Source organism: Bolinopsis microptera, chromosome 9 (genome assembly GCF_026151205.1).
Source record: "Bolinopsis microptera isolate Bmic1 chromosome 9, MBARI_Bmic_1.0, whole genome shotgun sequence".
Taxonomy (NCBI): domain Eukaryota; kingdom Metazoa; phylum Ctenophora; class Tentaculata; order Lobata; family Bolinopsidae; genus Bolinopsis; species Bolinopsis microptera.
The window spans coordinates 5,482,896-5,503,225 of NC_087080.1; the positions used below are offsets into that span (position 1 = coordinate 5,482,896).

Consider the following 20,330-nt stretch of genomic DNA (forward strand, 5'->3'; position numbering starts at 1 on the left):
TTAATGATCTCTAAATGGTTATACACCCAGCATTTCATGATGCACTTAAAATTTAAGCGGAGTCATCAGCTTTATTAAGCAACATCTTTAGCTTGCATTCTGTTACATTTTTGAGTTTTGGAATCATATAAGCTCACAAAGATCCAACATCCTAGGAACTTTGGTGTACACTTTTGAATATCTTGTTATTGATTTATTACAGTCCTGTCCTAGTCTCACAGTTTATGTTTAATTAAATATTAGAATTGAATATTATCATAAATTGTTACTACATGCCTATTTTACTTCAGATTATCCAACAACTCTAGCCATTCGGTTACATTGTAAGCAGCCAATCAGTAAGTCAAGTTTGAAGCATAGAAAATGTAAACTTGTGCTTTTCCATACACATCATGCATCCCTTAAAAAGGGGAGTTCAAATGACTGGCAGTAGATGGTAAACACTAAACAGTACTTCGAAATGATAATCGTTAAATTAAAAAGTCATGATTATATTCTGATTTTTTGTACTAATTTTGTGGGTATAACGGTTTTCAGTCAACAAGAAGAAGCTTTTCTTATGATAATATTGTTAATGAGGGACAAGGGCATCATTTTCAGTTACCTCAGCGGTCATTCTTCTATTCAGATCTTTGGACTTATCGATTCACCTGTATTCCTTTACTTCCACTTTTACTACTGCTTCTATTCAGTTGTCTTGTGATAGTTATCCATCACAGTTTCGTATTATTTCTACACTATTATTACCAGTTTTGATCATTTCATAAGATTCTTGTGTTTGCCAGTTAGTAGCAAGTGTTCCAGCTATGGAAAATCCCCAGTCCAAATACCGGAGTCCTCTCACCGACCGCTATGCTTCCGATGAGATGAGCTTTGTCTTTTCAGATCAAAATAAATTTCAAACCTGGAGGAAACTTTGGACCATACTAGCTGAAGCAGAGCAGGAGCTAGGCCTGCAGATAACGGACGAGCAGATCCTTGAGATGAGGAACAATTTAACCAACATAGATTTTAAAAGAGCTGCTGAGGAGGAGAAAGCCAGGAGACACGATGTAATGGCACACGTTCACACTTTTGGTGCAGCTGCTCCAAAAGCAGCTCCTATCATTCATTTAGGTGCTACGAGCTGCTTTGTCGGAGACAACACTGATCTTTTGGTTATGAGAGAGGGATTGAAAATACTGAGTAGAAAGCTTGCTCAATGCTGTGATTCTCTGGCCCAGTTTGCACACCAATATAAGAGCATGCCCCAACTTGGCTACACTCATTTTCAACCAGCTCAATTGACAACTGTAGGGAAAAGAGCGTGTCTCTGGTTGCAGGACATGTTGATTGACTTGAAACAATTACAGTTGACCGAGCAAGGAATGCGGTTTAGGGGTGTAAAGGGGACCACTGGTACTCAAGCTAGTTTTCTGGAGTTGTTCAGTGGTGATCACGACAAAGTGGAGGAGCTTGATCGGTTAGTCACTGAAAAGTCTGGGTTTACATCAAAGTTCACCATCACAGGTCAAACTTACACCAGAAAGATAGATTCTATTATTATCAATGCTGTTGCTGGTATCGGTTCTACTGTTAATAAATTTTGCACTGATCTGAGACTGTTAGCCAGCCTGAAGGAGCTAGAGGAGCCGTTTGGAGCAAAGCAGATAGGAAGCAGTGCAATGCCTTACAAACGGAATCCAATGAGATCAGAGAGGTGCTGCTCGCTTGCACGCCATCTGGTCAGTCTTGTTGCTTCTCCCTTGCATACCCATGCTAACCAGTGGTTTGAACGTACACTGGATGACTCTGCAAACAGAAGAATAGTTTTAGCTGAAGCGTTTCTCACAGCGGATATCTTACTGAACACTGCTCAAAACATCATGGAAGGTATAGTTGTGTACCCTAAGGTTATAGAAAAACACATTCTGGAAGAGCTTCCCTTTATGGCTACAGAAAACCTGTTAATGGGGATGGTGAAGGCTGGGGCTGATCGACAGGAGTGTCATGAGAAATTGAGAATTCTTTCTATTGAGGCTGGGAAACAGGTTAAAGAACTGGGTAACAGTAATGATATGTTGGATAGAATCAGAGATGATGTGTATTTCGCTCCAATTCATGAGCTTTTGTTGGATATCGTTAAACCTTCTAATTTTATTGGCAGAGCTCCTCAGCAAGTCGAGAAGTTCATTAAAGAAGAAGTTTTACCGGAAATTGAAAGTTATAGACTATCCTTTAATAAAGAGGCTCCTAAATTAAACGTGTAATTTCGCGTAGTTATCGTAGTTTTAGTGGGTATGTAAAATGTATATTGTTAATTTTCCGTTGATTTCTTGTGGGCTTTTTGTGCTATTCCCTCGTCTATTTGGAATTTGGTATTCTTCGTTAGCACATTTATATTAGATTAATACACATATATGCACTCTAGCACTCGGATAAATTTGTGTTGCCATGCTGTTTTATATAAGATTTGTATTTCAAGTTTATACTGTTTAGTGATGAATCATTGTTTATAGCTGAATTGATGAATATAAGTGATTTTTATAACTGTTGAATATTTATCTCCTCACGTTTTGATTGACTAAAAACGACATGCTATATGCGTTGTTGCTACTATTTGTTTTACGTTCACATCTGCTTGAATGTCCATGCTGAATATGTAATTATGTTACTAATTATATAATCATGTACTTATTCTATAATTTCACTATATTATATACTTTTAAACAACCGAACTGAACTAACCCACTTTTAATAGCTTACCTCGTTAATAGCTAGGGGTTATAGTGTTATGTCAGTACACGCAGGTTCTGAGCCATTCAATAGTGCCCTACTTCGTGCAAAAGAGGTATGTGTTCTTTACTTTTACTTATGCCTTTTTCTTAGTTTAACGATGTTTTTTCGTTGTTGAGTTGTAATAGAGAGAAATATCGCAATTGCTGTTTCATTTGTAATTGTTCGCTGAACTCAAAACGTTGTGAATATAAACAGTTTCTTTTAAACCCTATTCAATCATTTATTTCACCGCAGATCGCTGCTAAACTACAAAGCTCAAAAGAATTGAACGGTGAGTACGAAGACGGTAAGTACACACCGCCTGTTGTAAATACCTGCGTAACAGCCGCAACTCTTATACATTTCAAGTTGTGTTTGCAACTCTTATACATTTCAAGTTGTTTTTGCAACTCTTATACATTTCAAGTTTCCGGTTTCGTTTCTGTTTTGATACCAAACTTTGTACGATCCACCTCAGTTGTGAGTGTAAATACGGATGGAACTTAAATTTCAAGTTGATAACTTTTATAAATATTCATGACATCATCTCGTGTGTAATCTTGCTACATTGATAAGGATACCTAATCTAGTGAAAGTTATGCAGATATTTAATCTAATCATAATATAATAGATTAAATCATCATTTGATTAACAGTTATGTGTTTCAGGCTCACAAGACTTTGATTCCAGAAAGAGGAGTTTTAACGGTAAGGCCGGCGTATTCAACACACTAACTGTGTTGGATTTGTCAATCAGTTTGCATGAATTTTGGATAAAGTATTCCGTTTTTCTGAGGAAACAGTTCCTAGACAGAATGAATGGTCGGAGCGTTCAGATAGACGCTTATTGCTAGTAAAGTTACCTTGTTGAGAGTACATCATTCGGTCATTTTAGTGTCGCGTTTTTGCGCGCGCGCAGTCACATGGCGCTTAGGCGCAGTTTCCAGAGCTTTGTTCTACCTTCGAAGGCTCAATAGAAGTTGGAACTTCTTGTCCATAAACGGGGTGCTAGCCTCTGTACCCTAAATTACCGTGTACAACATTAAACGTACTCCTTTATCTCATTGCATTATGACCGGCAACCTTGATATTTGTCTCAGCCCTCAAATTTAACCCGCTCTTTCTTTTGTCCCGCGCATTTTTTCTTTTCTGGACTGTTCTATGGTATCTGGAAATGCATGGGAACCCCCTGATCGCACGGCGATACTAAACCGACTTCCCCCAGGGGAGGAACCAGTCAGCAAACGACCAATGATGATGGACGGTGGTAAGTGAAATATTTGCTCCCGATAACATTATTTGACTGTTCTTAACCTTGCCTTTCTTTGAAATTCTGTGAGTGAATGAGAGATTCGTACATAGCGGGACAACCGATGACACCGTAATATTGTTGGTGAAGTTTCGACTGCGAGATAATTGTGTTAAAACTTGTGTTCCATAGTACCACTGTTTGTTCGCCTTCTATTGACATACATTTCGGAATGTCGTCGAAACTTAAAACGACGTTCCTCTGAAGCACTGTCAACATGATTCGCGGAAGTGTGACGTCACGTGACTTGTAACGTGACCGCGTGTGTGATGTCACATGCCTCTGCGTGACAAGTTAAGCCCGTACTACAAGTTCATGTAACCCGAGATCCAGTGGTGTTGACAACTAATGTCTACTCTCATTTTACACCCTTTTTAATTTACCCTACCGTGTAGCGTTGCACTTGTTCTTTTTGCTGGCCGTGTACATCTTACAATACCCGCCCCATATTGCTCCCGATTAAATTGCCCAGCAATCCTCCTTTGTCAGCAATAGTCAGAAAGTGGGTGTGCACAGCTGAGCGTTTGTAGGAATTCACTAATTCCGATGCTTGCTTCAGGTGGTTACATGAATCAGACTAGCGGGTATGTTATTTGTATAAGACTCCTTTCCTTTTGGGCGATCGCTGTATAATTTTACATTTTAACTGATCGTTACGCTTTCAATGATTATGATCCAATATGCCGATTTCCTAAGTTTAAATATTGAAAAGGCTAAAGTGTACCCGTTTTCTTAAGGACTTGGTAGTGGTTTGTGGTTCTGTAACAAATCAAATCTTAGTGGACAAGGGAATCTGAAGGACGAGATAAGAGTGTCAGGATCCGTGATACAGTACCTCTCTGGCGAGACCCTCGGCAGATTGCAGGCTCAAACCGGCTGTCACGTCCAGATCCCGCCCTCAGGCCCCGACCCTACTGCTGAACGATCCATCACATTAACTGGTCAGTTAAGTTCACCCCACCTTTCTTCTGTGAAACCCCTAAGTTCCTAATTCACCCGTTGTTAAAATGAAAAGAAATGTTAGAATATGAGCTTTTAGCTGGGAGATTTAATTTGATTATCTGAGTGACGTTACTTGGTGTGACGGAAATATTTGTAGTCTTTGTTTTCCCTCTCGGAGGTACACCCGCATTCCTGGTTTTACACTCGAGCTATATAAATTGTTATTATATAATCTATATCCTGATTGCACACTGGTCGGTAATTTCATCGGAGGACCAGTCTATATAGTTGTAGTGTAGCCGCGAGTTGTATTGATAAGGCCTGTAATTATAGCCGGTGTGGGAGTGTGCAGAATGGTTAGTTGTGCAGTTGTGTGTGTGCACCTTGTCGTTTCTCTTTTCGATGGTAGTTTCTAGGAAGTCTCAGTGGGAACATGTTTGAGATACCTTATAAAAACGCGGCAGTGTCATCAGTTGTATTCGCTCCACACATTGTATGTGGAATGTAATTTATACGGGGTTGCGGAATTCAGCCTTGCTGCTTTCCGTTAAGCAGTGTTGCTGAGTGATGCTGTCAGATTTCTGGTTTTTGTACTTCGTGCACTTTAGTTTGACCATTCCAACTGTCCGATATTGTTTAGAGATAGTTCTCGTTCAAAATTGGTTAGAAAACTAGCTAGTGATGAGTCCCAGAAAATGAATCTTGATTTTTCCGGCTTTTGTGTAATCTTGCTATTTGTTTGACAGGTAACAGGCAATGTATTGAGCACTGCAAGGAACAGATAAAAGACATAATTCACCAGTACGCGCCCCAGACTCCAATTGGAGGTATCCCCGGAACGGGCGGTAAGTTTAAATATTTTTATAACTTTTAATAAATCAATTAAAAAGTCTTGCAATTTAGCTGAAAAATCCGTCGACAATTTTCGGAACTAACTTTTAAAGATATCTATCAATCTATTTTCACTAGATACTAATTCCTCCTGATTGGGGGTCGTTCACATATTACGTAATCAGCCGAGTGGGGAGGGGTTCCCAAATGATTACTGTGGGGGGATTTGGTTGTTGATTACGTAATCAACATTTTCCTTTTTACCCTCTAGAATAATAACAATATGACAGTATTTTAATTAAAATTCCACTAAATTTCACTCTGATAGTGATACAATTTAGGTATGGATCGGGTATCCGGCTGCTAAAGTAAGTAGTTGGGAAGGTGCTTGGCCGGATATCGTAACAATGATTTCGGCTCATAATGATCAGGGTAGCATGAAAAGGTCTTGATTACGGAGGGGGGTAAAAATTGCTAAAATATTGATTACGTAATATGTGAACGACCCCTTGCATCGGCTTAAGTTTTATTAATTTCCTTAAGCTGAAAATTGTCGATAAACAATTATTGATAATTGATAAATACTACACATTATTCGATTAATTTGATTAGTCGGCCTCGTCGTTAAAATAAAGTTACTTTAAAAATTTTTCAACAATATTGAGAGGCATAATAAGCATAATTACAGATCTCACTCTCAAACCATGTATGACATCTTCGGATAAACCATTGTCGCATCCTGGAGGCAGAAAAAGTCTTGTAAATCAATTAATTAGTAGAATGAATGGTCACATCACCTCAACATGCCCAAAACCTAGATTTTATGTGGAATTAATTCCTTAATCAGGAGGAATTAGTTTTAATACTTTCAACACTACTATATAACAAATAATTCGAGGAGGTTCTCTAAAGATGATATTTTATTCGAAGAATTCAAGAGCCTAAACTGTGTATGATTCGCCAAACAAATCTTAAGTTAGATTTTATGTGCTCTACTTACTTAAATGTTTAGGCCAAACCCCCCTTAATTAATACGGTGGTAAATACCCTAAATACTTCTCTATATAGCAAAAGGGTAGCAAAACATCTGCATCTGTCACTCACGCTCAGTGCAAGTTTCGCTCCAAGATAAACTGTTCTAACAGTTCCATCCTAGCTAAACTGTTTTCAAATCATGTCACCCTTTGATAACCAACGAAACTTGTCGGTTATCTCTGTTCAATATCCTGCAACGTTTTTGTTGAGTATGAAATAGGTATAATATTGAACAGTCTTTTACTAACGTTATTGTTAATGCTCATTTATCAGTTCTTAAATTACCTGCCCGCTAGCACTTAGAAGTCGTTCCATTTACTGAGAGTTACTCATGTACCTCTATTAATAGAGCTCTTTGAGGTCAACCGTTTTTGAAATCGTTTCATATATGTTGCATTGGTTGTACCTTGGAGTAAGGACAGTAGGACACGTTTTTACTACTGTTCATCGCCTTTAACATTCTTTTTAATTTTAAGCGTGTGTGAATTAAACAGCATTCTCCTCTGCAGTCCCGCCTGTCTTTACAGATCCTACTTGAGTTTAACTTTTCTATCGAAATCTCTCAAATCGATCAATTACATACAGGTTTACACAATTATAATAAAATGGAGCGGAATCCAAAGAATTAAATACTTAAAGTCTCTTGTAAGCAATCAAAAGATCCGAGGGTCACCGCACAGATATCGAGTGCAAAAACGACTCACGTACAAGCATGGACCCTGAGAAATTTGCATAATTTATTTGGTAGTTCTAGGGCCTTTAATCGTTGGTTGGTGCTGTCATAACAGGTTGCATGCTTCTAAAGTTTTAACCAAAATCATATGCTCGACATTCTTATTCCGCATGATGGCGCCTAAATAGCAACAATACTGAGAATTATGCCGTATATCGTTATTAGTTCGCAGAAATGGTGCGACACAGTGCTTGACCCTGTAATATTGTAAGAGTTGTTTGGAAGCACCTTGACTCTCGGCATCTATATTTTAAAGGACAATTGAAACACGGCAAATAAATGATGTAGGGATATGAACGACGTGTCGGTAAACAGGTTGGCCTGCTATTTAATCTTGATAAAAGAGATTGAAGTTGAAAGCTTTGATGCTCCCAACAGCATGTGACGACCAACAAGTTATTTGATAGCTTTTGAAACGAGCAACCTGTCGTATCACTTACATTTTCCCAGAAATAAAACCCCGCATGTTCTTGCTCCAGTTTTACATGTAAGTGCTTCTTTAAAGCCAGCTTTTGAGCGGTCAATTGTGTCGTATGTTGGAGGGAAGATAGACTGGCTACCCAATCATGATGATGATAACTGTCAATACTGGAAGCTTTTAGAAATGAAAATGTTCCCAATTATAAGAACAGGCTCACCCATTACAGCAATTATGCGGTTAGCTTTGTCAAAAAATAACAATAACCTATTGGTACAAACTAATGAGTTGATTAACCTAATTATTTGATACATTTTACTTATCAAAGGGTCCTAGTTATTCCTATTGAGTGGTGATAAAAACCTGGTATAATGTTGGTAGTGATTCTGATGCTTTGAGCACATAAAGTGCTCCGGTTATTACTTCCCGAGCATATTTTGAACCGTACAAGTTACTGAATACATGATATTATCGTTAATGCAATGTATCTGTCGTTCTCGAGCAGGGACAAAAGGATTTCGCGGTTATTTTGGCCATACCGCGAATTAAATTTCCGAATTTCGCGGTATATTAAACTATACATAAAATTTGTCGCAAATAATGGGAAAAATAGCGATTCCGTACATGCCGCGATTTCATTTTGTCCCTGTTCTCGAGCGTGTTGAAACTTCTAAATTAAGTTTTTTGCTGTAATGCGATTATCTGAGACTTCACAAAACTGATATAAAGTGATCTGATTATTAGGGCCCCTTATTAAAGGCGCCCGGCGTCGTCATTTGTTATTTATGAGTTTCTACATATTTGCCAAAAATATCGAAATGATTCGACGTTAGTGTTATATTAAGGTTTTGTAGTTTTGTCTGGCACAACGAAAGTTATATGGATCGATATTTGACATAATGTACATTGATCAATTGTGGGCTGTGGCCTACTGTCATTGTCCTGAATGTCTCTGGAATGGACTTGTAGTACGTGGCTGGTTTCGCGGAAATTTAAACCACAATTTTGGACGGTCAATCACTTGCTGTTTAAAGTAAGAACTTCATGTTGTTTTAACTTAATGCAGATCCTCCAGGCCCAGAGATGATGCAGCAGATGGGCCAAGTCGAGACAGTCGACATGCTCATTCCTCAAGACAAAGTTGGTCTCGTTATCGGTGAGAAAACTCTACTGCTAAGATTGTTCCTCTCTCAAGTTAATGCTTCTGTGCTTTAATCATTACATCATTATGATGTAATAGCACTGAATGCTCAATTATATTTACTGTTAATTGATAGCTTGTACTATTCAATGAGTGTAATCCCTAAATTAATCGATTCAACATTGCAGGACGTGGCGGTGAGACGATAAAGGATTTGGCAGTTCAGAGCGGCTGTAAAATGAACATGGTTCAGGATGGCATGTACGCAAACGCCCCAGAAAAACCACTCCGCATGCACGGTACTCCTTTCCAGATCCAGAAAGCTAGAGAACTGGTTAGCGGAATTATCCAGCAACAACAGGTTCGTGGAATTCTCGGTTTTCAATTGAAAATATACCCCAAAAATTCGAATGTTGGATCATACATTGTGTTGATTGGCAGCCAATCAACACATTGTCCTCAGAATGGCCGTATTCTTCGACATTTGTTTCATTAAAGCCTTGGTGAATGTCCTGATCCTTGTGATGTTTCTATCACCACCTCAGGATTATAACAAGAAATAACACTGCAATATATTTTGTAAAATTAAGACCTCACTTTCCTGCAGTACCACAATAGAAATAACTACGGAGGACAAGGAGGCGGTCAAGGAGGCGGTGGTGGTGGTGGTGGAGGTGGTAACTTCAACCAAAACCAGGGACCCTTCGAGGCTACTTCGAACTTTGCTGTCGGCAAGGAATACGTCGGTATTGTCATTGGTCGGGGTGGAGACACGATCAAGAGGCTTCAGTCCGAAACTGGAGCTAAGGTCCAGTTCAACACCATCGACCCTGGCGCACCAGGAGACAGATACCTTGTTATTCAGGGAACTAAAGAGCAGGTCGCCGAGGTTGAAGGTAAATTACTATCTTTATTAAAATTCTTCTGTTTAATTCTAGCTGTTATGTTGTGAAGAGTGGAATTATGATGTCGAAATTAGATTTCACACTTTTCTGTTATCACGTGATAATATTTTTGTAACTACCAAGACCATCTCAGGTCGAGTGAAGGACCTCCTGACGAAAGTTCAACAGAAGGACAACAGAGGTGCTGGTAGCATGCAGGACGTGTTTAACGTTCCCGCTAACAAATGCGGCCTGGTTATTGGAAAGGTATGTTTTACTGTCCCCGGCTCCTTTAAATTCAACTAAAATTTATCGGTTAAAACTGAATCAAACAATGATCATGAGTTGAGAAGATTTTTGTAACTTGTTTATTCATCCTCAATCCCCTCTTAATGTATAGATTCGGACTTGTAACTTCATCTGTAAATATTAAAAACTTTGTAAATTATCAGAAAGGAGAGACGATAAACCGTATGAAGGAGCAAACTGGAGCTCACATTGAGATGAATAAGAACTCTCCTCATGATGCCCCTACCAAACAGTTCTTCATTAAGGGAACCCCTGAACAGATCAAGGCTGCTAAAGATGAGATCGCTAAAATTGTCGGCGATGGAAGTTAGTTTTAATTTTTTATTTAATTCTATATTCCTATTCTCTGTACGTAACTTGGGTAACTTGCATCGCAGGCCTGTGATATCTGAAATCTTGCCACTGTCTTGCCGGTCTTCAGTTCTGTTGGAGTATTTTGTGTTTTTCTGATCACTCTATGCTATGTGCTATTCCTGCAGATCCATACGGTGGCGGTGGTGGTGGTGGTGGTGGTTACGGCGGAGGATACCCGCAACAGGGAGGATTCCCTCAGCAGGGTGGTGGTGGTGGCGGATACAACCCCGCTATGATGCCTCCTGGTCAGGATCCTGCAGGTAATTAACTCTAATGAGAATTGAAATTGTAATTTAAGTTAAATTAATAATTTTATTTTTCGAATGAGTTGCCTGTTTTCAAAAACTCAGTCTGCTTTATTTGAACTCAAAAGTTTTAAATCTTTTTCTAAATTGGCGGCATATGGGGGGGGGGGGGGGGGGGGGGGTTTGGAATTTCGGTGAAAATGAAGCAAAAATTGGAAAATTACAACATTTTACCAACAAATTTAAGTTGTTATTTGTATTAGTGGTCGCTCACATATTATCGCTCCGAGATTTTGGCGGACGTCCTAAGTAGATGGCCCATTTGACAATTCCCAATTTTCAGCGCTAGCGTATCAGCAGCAGATGGCTTATTACTCCCAGTACTCTCAATACTACCAACAACAGCAACCCGCCGCTGCTCCCGCAGTGTCCCAACCTGCTCCAGTCTCGCAACCCGCCGCTGCTCCCGCAGCCGCGCCCGCACAAGCCGGCCAAAGTTTGTCTTTCACTTGTTTAGAGGGTATTTTTGGGAAGGTAATGGGATGAGGGGGCTACTTTTGGCGGGAGATTTGTTGTTTTTCTAACCTTCTTTCAGAGCGATCCGCCGAGACAAGTAAGTAAAAATAGAAATGGGGTGTTAAAATTTGGAAAAATTTGATAAATTGGTCTTAGATATACTCAGAAATTATGATATTGTATTCTCTGAAAAGCACATTTTACGATTACAATATGGTGTTATAAATTCACATTTCGAAAATTGTTTACATTCCTCCCATAATATGATAAATTGATAAAATGTATCTATCATCAAGAAACTGTTGCCTCGGTATAAATATTAAATTCATTACAATTACATTCCATAATTTGCATTGATAAATTGTTTTTGCATGCTTGTGGTTAAATATAAAGTTGTGCTACTATAACTGGTTCGCACAGGATTCTGTGCTTATAATTGCTGTGTCAACAAAAATTTGACTGCAAGTATTGCTATCCATATTTTGATAATATCCATTTGTAAAATGCAATTATAATAATTTTAAAACTGGTTAATTTTCAAAAATTATGTCTTCATCCAATTAAATGTGACTCCCATTCTTCTGTTTATTGGGCACATTTGTATATAATGTTGATGATTTATCTCAATTGAAGGTGTTCACAGAACCCTCCGATAAAATGGAAATTAATTAGGCGCATTATTCAAATACTGGTCCCTTTTGATAATTATTTATTTGAAAAGACATTCGTTAGTTTGTACTTGTAAAAACTCCACCCATCTGCAATGATTTACAGTATATTTTGAACATTTGTGCCTATTGCCCGCCACTCACATTGCTATGATATTTGCTGCCATTCTAATCATCAAATCCTGTATCATAATGTTATCAGTGTGTATGTTCTTTGAAGGACTGACATATTTTATTTTATATCAGAATTAATTGTTTCATCTCATTGGGGTAATATGCGCATGCTATTCCTACTTCTAAATGGACAAATCCTTGGGCGAGTGGACAGTGAACATTTGTGATAATGTACTTGGGTTTTGTTGGGTATTATTGATGATGTTTGCCAAAAATACTGCTCTAGATTTCTATATTCTCAATACCACATTCCATTCCTTATTCTGTTCCCTCATGATATTAAATGATGTTTAATACTAATAGATGATAGCTATGATATTGATTTCGTATTGCATTCAGCCTGTGTCCGAGAGAAGTGCCAAGGTGGACGTAGCTCACTCAGGCCAGCAGTGTCTACCATGACCAATCTCACGATCCCAAATCTCATTTATTCGCTTTTTTCAAATTTAGATTGATACAAAATTGCGTTCTGTATGATAATATGTATATTACCTCTTCATTAAACCAAAATGTATCCAATATTCCAATAAACATTGTATATAATTTGAACCATTTTGAATTGCGTGTGATACAAATTGGAATTGATTGCTATTATAAAATGATCTCTCAAATACAATATCATCTGTTAAGGTAATCAGCGAAATCACGTGCCCGGTTAAGTAAATGCCCCCCTCGACTTCTGGTGAGTCGTTCCTGCTAATAAATAATGATGATATAACCTTGAGCTGTTGAGTGTATCTCGTTTCTGATAATAATAATAATACATTTTTTGGTACATTGCATTTTCTATTTATTTTACAATGTATACTTTCTAGATTGTATTTTGCATTTTATCGAGCTCAAAGCACAAATTAGTTAGATTTGCAGTATTTGTTTTATGAGAAATGGTATCTTATCAATCATTATAAATATCATTTGAGCCTGCAATATGATTAATGTCCATTAGCAACGGCCTTAGAAATTGTATTCAAAAGTGGATAAATCACCCTAAAAATAGCCTTTTCACTGATCAACGCAATAAGATTTGAACCAACATCATGCAACTTGGACAGAGAAAATTTTAGATGATACATATGATAAGATTGAAGAAAATCCAAACTTCTCACATTAAACTAAATGAATCCGGCAATAATTCTGCATAACCATGATGGAAAATTTTGAAGAATGAACTGAAATATAAAATTTGTGAAAATGTGAAGCTAACGTGATCTAGTAACACGCCCAAGCTAACAACTTTTCCCCCACCAGGCGTTCAACAACAGTGGGCTGCTTACTACCAGCAGTTGGTTCAGATGTACGGTGAACAACAGGCCCAGGTTTACTGGACTCAGCTAAGTCAGCAGCAACAACAGCAGGGAGCCGCCCCTCAGTAGTTACAAGGTTTATATCTCACTTGTGTGTTCAGTTAATGATTTTCTGTTAAAATTATCCCTCTTAAATTCAAAATTAAAAACTCTCTGGGAACTCTCCTTTTTTTTATTTACTGTACACCTTGGACCATCAATTCTTTTTTCGTTTAACTTGACACTTTTTGCATTTCAGGCTGTTGAAGTGTTATATGAAAGATCCAGTGCTTGGTTTTATAAGTGGAGCACTAAGGTAAAGAGGACTGCCAACTCTTGACCCCGAAAATTTGGACGCTTGACGGCTTTCTTGTGCCAGACCATATTTTTAATCGTTCAAATATTCAAATCTCTGTTTTTAACGACTTATTTTTGAGCCGCACCCTAATTTGAATCTTCCTCTTTTGGCAATATGTTTTTGGTTAAGAAAACTGTTTAACGCTAGGAGAGTTGAATTTGTCTTGAAATTTTAATTTGTCAGTCCATCTGTAGATTCCAATGTTATAACTTATAGCCAGCTATTTTTGTTATTCTATTTTAAGAAAATCTTTTATTTTGTGGTATAATTAGATGCTCTTCAGCTCCAGCAAAGAAATCTGTTTCCTTCAATTCGCTCTTAAAGTTAACAGGTGCAAAAAGAATGGGTTCGAGAAATTGAAAACTGTTATACACAATACAATATGCCGCCACCTGTCTGGAAACAAATTTGTATTTGTTACTGGAGACGATGCAAATAATTGAATGTGGAGGCATACACCAGCATTTCGAAACCCCTGGCGGAGGTTTGCAGTTTAATTGCAAATTGTGAACCATGCCATGCACTTTCTGCTTTTATTTCGAAATCGGCTCATACTTAGGGGTAGTTCAAATATTACGTATGGGGCCATCTACTCAGGACGTCCGCCAAATTTTCAGACCACCCACTCCCTGTCCGGGTGTGTCCGAATTCTCAAAATCTCCCCCGGATTTCCAGCTACTTTGAAGAGTACAAATAAAACTAACTCAAATTCATCGTTAATAATAATAAAATGTGTAGTTACTTAAAATAGACAATAATACATTTAGTGTCTAACAAGTTAAGCACAGTTACAATTAAGTACGTTAATAGCCATCCAATCGAATAAGTTTTAAGGCAAGCGGAGAATATGCGAGTTGTGTCTCGGCCCTCATGAGCTGCGCTCGTTCAAAATACAGGGATGTAAACTTACAAAGTAATAGTGTCAAAGAGTTAAAATAAATGGGACTTTTTCGTTAATTCTGCCAAAATGTCCGGATTTTCAGAAACCTTCCCCTGTCCGGATTCGTCCGAAATTCCAAAACCACCCCCCCCCCCCCCCCTCCGTAATACTATTTGCTGGACGTCCTTTAACGGGTGATACTCGTAAAATATCTGTTCCGTATATTGGACCGTCGACGACTCCAACTCTGAACTCGGCGCGCGTCCTGGTAGGTTGTAAACCTACAAGACGTCCTGAGTATATGGCCCCTAATAAAACCACTTTTTGAGCAATTTTACCTCCTTGATTCACGATGTCAATCCTTCGCAGCTCAGTGAGGCACAGTGGTGCATCTCGCCGATGGCACAGTGGTGCATCTCGCATCTCTGTGGTTGCGAGAAGCATTATTGGATGCGCGCGCGCGACCCAGTAGTGCATCGCGCTACAACTCCCTCCGTAATCAGTTTTACACACAGCTACTGTGTCGAAATTACACTAGCTTAATCATTTGGAAACCCCCTCGGCTTACTTACTTGGGTTACTTGGGTTGGGTTCCGAGCTAGAGTGCTACCAGGCCAAGAATGTCTTGCATCTCCACCGCCATGTAGTAGCGTGTCAGAGACACGTGCCACCGGCCCACTCCAGCATTGAGTTCCTGTTCTGTCCAGTGTACCCAGGTGTTGGTGGAGTGTCAGGGAATTCATTGAGGAAAGCATCAAGAGCGGGTTTGAAAGTGGTCAAGGTCAGGAGGGACTTGATGGCGGGAGGGACCACGTTGTACAGTGCAGAGGCTCTAGAGGCAAAGGAGTTGAACCTCAGGTTATTGACACTTGTGTACTTGGAGGACCCTAGTGGTCGTATACACGTAGTTCCGTATCGTGAGGTCTCGCGGAAGTTGATGTTCATGCTGTTTGGAGCGGTTCAAGTCCGGTAGTTTGCCGTGTTGTAGAAGCTGGAACTTTTCCTTGTTAAGCTCCATGTTGTTAGCATCAGCCCAATTCACAACCGAGAGAAGATCTTCTTGGAGAAGGATGCGATCGATATGGGAAGATATATCTTTGTGGAGCTTCGAGTCATCTGCAAACACTTTGATCTTGCTGTGCTTGACTACGGAGAAGATGTCGTCAATGTAGATGAGGAAGAGAAGGGGACCTAGGACAGTACCCTGAGGAACCCCACTGATGACGTCGATGATCGTGGACATGACCCCATCCACGATAACATGCTGCTTTCTGCCAGTAAGAAAGCTGGCTATCCAGTCGTAGAGCTTACCACGGATACCAAAGGCCTGAATCTTCTTGAGGAGTATCTTGTGGTCAACCTTATCAAAGGCTTTGCTGAAGTCGAGGTAGAGCACGTCAGCATTTTTGTCGAGGTTGAGATCGCAGATTATATCCGCGATGTGATGGAGAAGCTGGGTGAGGCAGTTCTTGCCTTTTTGGAAACCGTGCTGATCAGGGTTGAACATATTGTTGCGTTCAAGGAAGCTGACCATCTGGTTGCGCATGATGCGTTCATTAACGGGTGATACTCGTAAAATATCTGTTCCATATATATTCCAGGACCGTCGACGAGTCCAACTCGGCGCGCGTCCTGGTAGGTTGTAAACCTACAATGCGTTCACAGAGTTTGATGAGGTGAGAAGTCAGTGAAACCGGCCTGTAGTTAGCGGCTACAGCCTTGCTCCCCTTCTTGAAGATAGGGATGATACTCTGGGAGCGGAACATCTCAGCGATGTCCGAAGTATCAAAAGATAGCTGCCAGAGCGTGGCTATAGTGGGAGCTAGAGCGTCCTTGCATTCCTGCAAGATGAGAGCAGGGAACTTGTCTGGTCCTGGAGCGGAGAACCTCCCTGTTTCCTTGATAGCACTAAGGACGTCGTCAACCGAGAAGGTGATGTCGGAGAGTTCTTCTGTATGCCCTTTTTCGTCAGGGGTGTTATCGGGGTTGACGTTTTCAGGGTTACTGAAGGCTTTCTGGTACTGCTTCTGGAGGATGTTGCCCATAACAGTGGGATCGCACTGCAGGTTGTTAGCATCATCGGCGAGAGGTCCAACAGGCGCCTTGAACTTAGCCGATTTCTTAGCGTAAGAATAAAACGCCTTGGGATTGATCTTCATCTTAGCTAGCGCAGCAATTTCCTGTCGGAGCCGTTCTTGTTTGATGTCTTCCTTCATAAGAATTTCGATGTTAGCACGTTCGTTGTTGAGGTTATCGAGTTTAGTGCTGTTCCGTGGAGTTCTAACACCATGCTTTATAGCATTGATCCTGGCATTAAGGCGGCGCTTCTTACGAATAAGTTCCCTTCTGGGCTTGGGAATGGAGGATTGTGAGGACAATTGGATGTTAGTGCTGTGCGAGGGAGCGTGCTTAGAGCATATGAACGCTACCTTGTCTTCAAACAATGTCCAAGCTGTATCCTGATCGTTGCTTGGGTCAGTGATAGAAGCCCAGTCTACTTCTAGCAGTTCTGCATTAATAGCATCCCAGTCTGCAGAGTTTAAGTTAATGTCATCAAGGAGGCAGGAGGGGGTGAAGACTGGCCGTTCCTGAGTCTGCGAGGGGAGGAGGAGTTCAGGATTGAGGAGAGTGCAGCTCACAATGTCATGATCTGATAACTCTGTCTTGGTAACAGAGATACTATGGATCGAGTCAGAGTCGTTTGAGAAAACGAGATCTAAGATGTTGCTCTTGCGAGTTGGCTCGAAGACCTCTTGTTGGAGCAGGCATTCTTCATTGAAGTTCAGAAGTGCTAGGGCTGATTGACGGTCTGAAAGGGAGATACTGCATCCTGTGTCGATAGAAGAATTCGTCCAGTTGATGAAGGGTAGGTTGAAATCTCCTGTAATGTGCAGTACAGGGGTGCGTTGAATTCCGTTGATGAACTGTTGGAGGGTAGAGAGGCATTCATCAAACTTGTCAAAAGGAGCTGAAGGGGGCCGGTAAATGCCCGCTATCACGATGTTAGCTTCTTTACTGTAGATGGCGACGAGTTCACAGTATGCAGTAGGAGTTTGAGAAGGACTTTGTTTCTTCTACTGTGATGGAGTTATGGAGATAGGTAGCGGCTCCACCACAAGCTCGACTGGTACGATCCGCTCGGTAGCAGGTATAACCTGGGATGTGAACCTCCGCATCTAAGTGATAGGACTTGAGGTGGGTTTCCGTCAAGGTGAAGAAAGGAGTGTGGATCGGGTTGGAGCTGATAGACTCTTGGAGGGCTTTCACTTTCCATCGCTGGTTGGTGATGCCAGGATTCATTCCTTGAATGTTAAGGAGGAATGCGTTGGAGATCGGAAGATTACTCTTCACAGGCGTGAGTGGCGACCTGATCGAAGGTAGTCTGGGACAGGAGGTGTTGGGTGATACTGGCGCTGCTGGGAGGAGAGGTGATGGTTTAGGGAAGCTGAAGGTTGTGGGGGATACAGCAGGTCCTGGTGCTGAAGGTTCTGGAGTACCTGTGGAGATCGTAGGAGATCGCGGAGAGAAGACTGGATCATTGCAGCAATGTCTTTGGTCAAGTCCGCTTTCATCGAGGAGTAGTGATTCCGAAAATCCTGGCTGGGTTCAGAAACGTGGGCTTCATTGAAGCTAACTGTCCGATTACGGTTCGCCCCGGCAGTGTTGGATGAAGTTGAGGAGTTACTCTCCGTCCTTTTCCTACCTGAACTGTATCCACTGTTGTCCCTAGTCTGGGATCTTTCTCTATTCTCGTTAGATTTGGGAGGGCGGCGGTTTTGCTTGGAAGAGGATGAGGATGAGGATGAGGATGATGTCTGGCGTCCTCTCTTGGCGTACTTGAGGTTCTTCTCGCCTGATATGTACCCTCTTGCACGGTTTGTTAAGACAGATACCCTGTTTCACAGCGTTCTGGCACAGCTGTGGGTGGAAATATGTGCATCTGTCATCGGCAATGTGGCAACCCCGTTCGCCACCTCTGCCGTTGTTCTGGAACTTGAAGCACCATGGGGGATGGTAGTTGGTGCAGCCTTTCCCAGATATACCGTGGGGGCAGTTCCCTTCGAGGAGTAAGGGACACACGGCCTTGGAGCGATCATATAGAAGTGTTTTTTTACTTTTGTGGTGTTCAACCACTGGTTCACGGACCGCCTCCGTGTTAGACTGAGAGGAAAGTTGGTCAGCTGCGGGAGAATTAGGGGCAGCTGTCTGTTCTGGTTCTGGAGGAGGAGCAACATGTATTGGAGGGATTTGAGATCCTAAGCAGGGGGGACAGACAAAGACTACCCCGGCTTCGGGATCTAATTCCGAGTCTGTGGCGATGCGAAGCAAGAATGCTAGTTTGCGCGTCGAAGCGGCGAAGTCCTCCAATAGACTAGCAAGCTAGGTAAGGGACCAACCCCTTACGTTAAATATGCGAACGAACCCTTGTATTGGTTAACGGGTGATACTTTTAAAATATTTGTTCCAACTCGGCGCGCGTGCTGGTAGGTTATAAACCTACAAACCCTTGGTTCATGGTTGTTGGTTAACATTTTGGTTAGTGAAGCCGTGAAGAACAGTTGCAATAACGGCGAGGGTTTATTAATTAGCAAAAGTTGTGTATCGTAATTATGGATTAGCGATGCACAAATGTTTTACAAGTATCACACGTTAACTCGGCGCGCGTCTTTCTATGTTGTACATTGTAGTGCAATGCACGTACCACTGGGCCAGCCTCACTGCAAAATATTGTGGATTGACACCATCAATTAAATGTTCATGGTTTACCTAACTATGGATCTTCGCGTACTATGTTGCTAAATTACTCTATCCAGAGCCCTTGCAGTGGCGCGCGAAAGCACATGGTTAGGTGAAGTTGCTACACGTTGTACTTGTATCATGTATACCTCCTATCTTTTCTTAGAAAAGAAACAAGAAAAGCCGCAGCGAAAAAAGGTATACAGCGTGTGTCAAGTACTACGTGACGCGCTTGTTTTGGTCTATTTAAATGGACTGATCCGGCGCGCGCTACTTCTAATTTCGAAGCTACGTGCGCGCTTCAAGAAGAAAGCAGCGCTAATATTTATTGAAATATTAGCCCAATAAAAGTGCTATGATGTAGCACGCACTGGGTTAGTCCATTATCAATGAACAATTCGGCCGCGCTTCGCGCACGAAAAGGGGTTTATAACGTTAGTAAGTAAGTAAGTAAGTAAAGATTATGACATAACATCATCACAAGTGTCTACAAAATATCATTGCACTAAATAAAAAAATAATTTAAATAAATATATTTTTCCATCAACATTAATAATTTATCAAATTCAATTTTATTAATAAATAAAATCTAATACATTATCTATAAATAATTCATTAATACTTCCCAGTGGAATAAAGATTTATAAAACGCTTCTTTGCCACAAAAGGATGAAACCACAGATATTCATTATGTGTCTCCTTATTGCTTAAATAACTGGGTCCTTCAATTTTCCCTAAAACTTCATTCGAAACATTC

General features: G+C 40.6%; 2 protein-coding genes across 51 annotated transcripts in view; one reads left to right on the forward strand and one right to left on the reverse strand.

Moving 5' to 3' along the window:
* The window catches only part of LOC134820337 (far upstream element-binding protein 1-like), a 71,927-nt gene extending 57,723 nt beyond the window's left edge, over positions 1 to 14,204 (forward strand). Inside the window, exons 2-17 of one of the 50 annotated variants that reach the window (XM_063830587.1) lie at positions 2,761 to 2,830; positions 3,013 to 3,064; positions 3,426 to 3,464; positions 3,982 to 4,023; positions 4,625 to 4,649; positions 4,846 to 5,006; positions 5,754 to 5,852; positions 9,091 to 9,180; positions 9,354 to 9,526; positions 9,773 to 10,061; positions 10,204 to 10,316; positions 10,502 to 10,664; positions 10,835 to 10,972; positions 11,301 to 11,453; positions 13,564 to 13,695; positions 13,858 to 14,204. In XM_063830587.1, coding sequence (XP_063686657.1) covers positions 2,761 to 2,830; positions 3,013 to 3,064; positions 3,426 to 3,464; positions 3,982 to 4,023; positions 4,625 to 4,649; positions 4,846 to 5,006; positions 5,754 to 5,852; positions 9,091 to 9,180; positions 9,354 to 9,526; positions 9,773 to 10,061; positions 10,204 to 10,316; positions 10,502 to 10,664; positions 10,835 to 10,972; positions 11,301 to 11,453; positions 13,564 to 13,688 — 1,732 coding nt within the window. In that variant the 3' untranslated portion in view covers positions 13,689 to 13,695; positions 13,858 to 14,204. Of the gene's footprint in view, positions 1 to 2,738; positions 2,831 to 3,012; positions 3,065 to 3,425; positions 3,465 to 3,981; positions 4,024 to 4,624; positions 4,650 to 4,845; positions 5,007 to 5,753; positions 5,853 to 9,090; positions 9,181 to 9,353; positions 9,527 to 9,772; positions 10,062 to 10,203; positions 10,317 to 10,501; positions 10,665 to 10,834; positions 10,973 to 11,300; positions 11,454 to 13,563; positions 13,696 to 13,857 lie in introns of all 50 variants that reach the window. The other 49 variants (XM_063830588.1, XM_063830589.1, XM_063830591.1 and 46 more) reach the window with 49 other exon arrangements.
* Positions 14,205 to 16,392: 2,188 nt separating this feature from the next.
* Positions 16,393 to 18,136, reverse strand: LOC134821105 (uncharacterized). Its single transcript, XM_063831771.1, has 2 exons — positions 17,992 to 18,136; positions 16,393 to 17,717 (listed from the first exon to the last, which is right to left on the reverse strand). The coding sequence occupies exons 1-2, from the start codon at positions 18,134 to 18,136 to the stop codon at positions 16,393 to 16,395; spliced, it is 1,470 nt and encodes a 489-aa protein (XP_063687841.1).
* Positions 18,137 to 20,330: the final 2,194 nt, after the last annotated feature.